A 2,432-nucleotide genomic window follows, 5' to 3' on the forward strand; every position below is an offset into this window, starting at 1 on the left:
TGGTCAATAAACCTTATTTATAGGAAATTATACCTAACGTTTGAGTTAGAAAAGAAGAAATTGGGAATTATTTAGACTAAAATTAAAGGAATGGATGTTGATGGATAATCACAGACTTGAATATGTCAACTTTTACTCAATACTATTTCAAAAACACTTCAATTTGTTTTCAAATACTATAAAATTGAATAAGACGCCCCAAAATTAATGAAAGTAGAGATTTGTACTTGCCAAAGAGCGTTGTGGGGAATCAATGATGTTATTTTGGGGAATTAAAAAAAATATTGATATAGGATCAGGGTCAATTTGACCCGAGGACAACATGAGGGTTATCTGTGACAACACCACCAAGGAAGACATGAAATTAGAAGAAGCTCGGAAGGAAAAAGCTCTGGATATTTGATGGCCTCTCTCTAGTCAACACTTTCGACTATGTGGGAGGTTGTTATGTTCAGTCGTCCCTCCTGTTCTTCATACTGGAAGGCTTTCCATCTGGAGTGGGATTCAGTTCATGAGTGCCAAATCTATGATTCTCATGCAGTGCAAAAAAAAAAAAAAAAATCAGGATGCTTCAACAATCAATCATAACAAATGATTGTGGTTGATTAAATCTAGTTGATTAACTGCAACAGATGGAGGCTGACTATCATTTATTGCAATATTTTTGCTTGAAAAATTATAGAAACTATTCAGTAATCATCAAAATACTTAAGTATAAGGCTACTAATCGAGGTGATTCAGCTGTAGTCAGCTCCCTACATTTAAAACAATCTTGGAGACCGTCTTGCGATGGGATCACCAGCATGTGTATCATGGTAATCCAGTGATTTGGGCCAGGGGCAGTGTGTGTGTGGTGTGTGTGGGTTTTTTTGGTGTGTGTGTGTGTGTGTGTGTGTGTGTGTGTGTGTGTGTGTGTGTGTGTGTGCGACGCCCTTGCTCGGACCAAACCCACCTTTAAACTCTGCTTTAATTTTGATCTCAACTATACACCTGTAACGTTTCATGACTGCATCTTGTTGTGAGTCTATCGTGTTGACAAAATCTGTCCGCAGACCGACATACAAACCTGGCCAAAGTACTCACAACCTCTGTGGTAGTTTCTGCTACTGTGTTTCCAGAATCACATTTTGCCATGATGACACACACAGATTCATAAGGTGAAAAACAATATCTGCGTTGCTGTCTTGGTTGGTGATATCTCAAAAAAATCATGTTGGCTCTCAAAGATCCTTGGAGTGCTTCTATGCACTCAACAAAGCTTGGCATAATTTGTATCGTATTAAACTGTACTACACTACCTGACTAAAACTACAACAATAAGATCCTTATCAATTAATCTGCCACTTTTCTCAATACATTTGGTTTGTGTCTTGACACGTTAGAAAATAGTGAACATTGTTTATGACGTCTCAAATGTCTTGTTTTGTTGGACCAACAGTCTAAGCCAAAGATATTCAGTTTACTATCATCCATGTCAAAGAAAAGGATCAAATCCTCACATTTGAGAAGCTGGAACCAACAAATATTTTCTGCTTAGGCCTACAAAAAACGAATGAACGCTTAATTGATTATCAAAATAGTTGACAATGTAAAGGGCATTTGCAAGGAGTATTTATAGAGGAAGAAGTCCAAATTTTTTTCTAATAAAATTGCCAGTTTAGAAAGACATGACAAAGGGTTTTTGAACACACTTTGCATGTTTCAGATGATAACCTCCGAATGACATCTACCACTGGCTGGCTGAAAGGAGAAACACCTCAGCCAGGAGTAATACAAAGTATCAGGACTTGCAGTTAATTGTCTTTTTAACTTACCACCCCCACCTAGTGACCTCACCTACCGAATGACAGGACCGAGCATCAGGAGATGCAGGAAGAGAACCAGGGGCCGGTCCCGACCCAGGTCTCTGTGGATGAACGTCAGCGCCAACTGGATGAGCACGGCGGGCAGCAGCATGAAGGTGATGGTGAGGCCCATCCAGATGTCGTCGTCGGTCTTGTGGTACATGCTGCAGAGCACGGCGGCGGAGACGAACTCTGCGCAGTAGAGCACGGTGGCCAGGACGACGCTGAACGGAGGCCGGATCCGGCTGTGATTGATCACCAGCATGACTCCGTTCTCCACCACCGTGGAGCACTCCTGTGGGTCCATGTCCGAGATCTCCCTCTCTTGCTCTTCCATGGCCACTTCGCACGTCATTTAAATAAGTTTGGTTAGTATGCGGGACACGATTTGGGCGTCGCTTAAGGACGTTGATGCTATTCGGAATTTGCCGTAGCGTGCTCCAAAAACCATCACTTTTTTGAAAAGATACTTCCTTTGATGCGCCGCCTCTCCCAACTTTCCACCAAGTTGATCATCGCTGGTTTCACATTGTGTTTATAACTTCACGACTCGGCTGCCGCTCCACTGCCCCCCCCCCCCACACAAGG

At 42.1% G+C, this 2,432-nt stretch overlaps 1 protein-coding gene across 1 annotated transcript in view; it reads right to left on the minus strand.

The window, feature by feature from the left end:
* Nucleotides 1–2,432, minus strand: part of xkrx (XK related X-linked) — an 11,775-nt gene that overhangs the window by 8,977 nt on the left and 366 nt on the right. Inside the window, exon 1 of the mRNA XM_032527867.1 lies at nucleotides 1,841–2,432. This exon is cut by the window's right edge and continues 366 nt beyond it. Within this exon, the coding sequence (XP_032383758.1) occupies nucleotides 1,841–2,199 (359 nt within the window). The 5' untranslated portion in view covers nucleotides 2,200–2,432. The remainder of the gene's footprint in view (nucleotides 1–1,840) is intronic.

The sequence above is a fragment of the Etheostoma spectabile genome, chromosome 10, assembly GCF_008692095.1.
Source record: "Etheostoma spectabile isolate EspeVRDwgs_2016 chromosome 10, UIUC_Espe_1.0, whole genome shotgun sequence".
NCBI classification, from domain to species: Eukaryota; Metazoa; Chordata; class Actinopteri; order Perciformes; family Percidae; genus Etheostoma; species Etheostoma spectabile.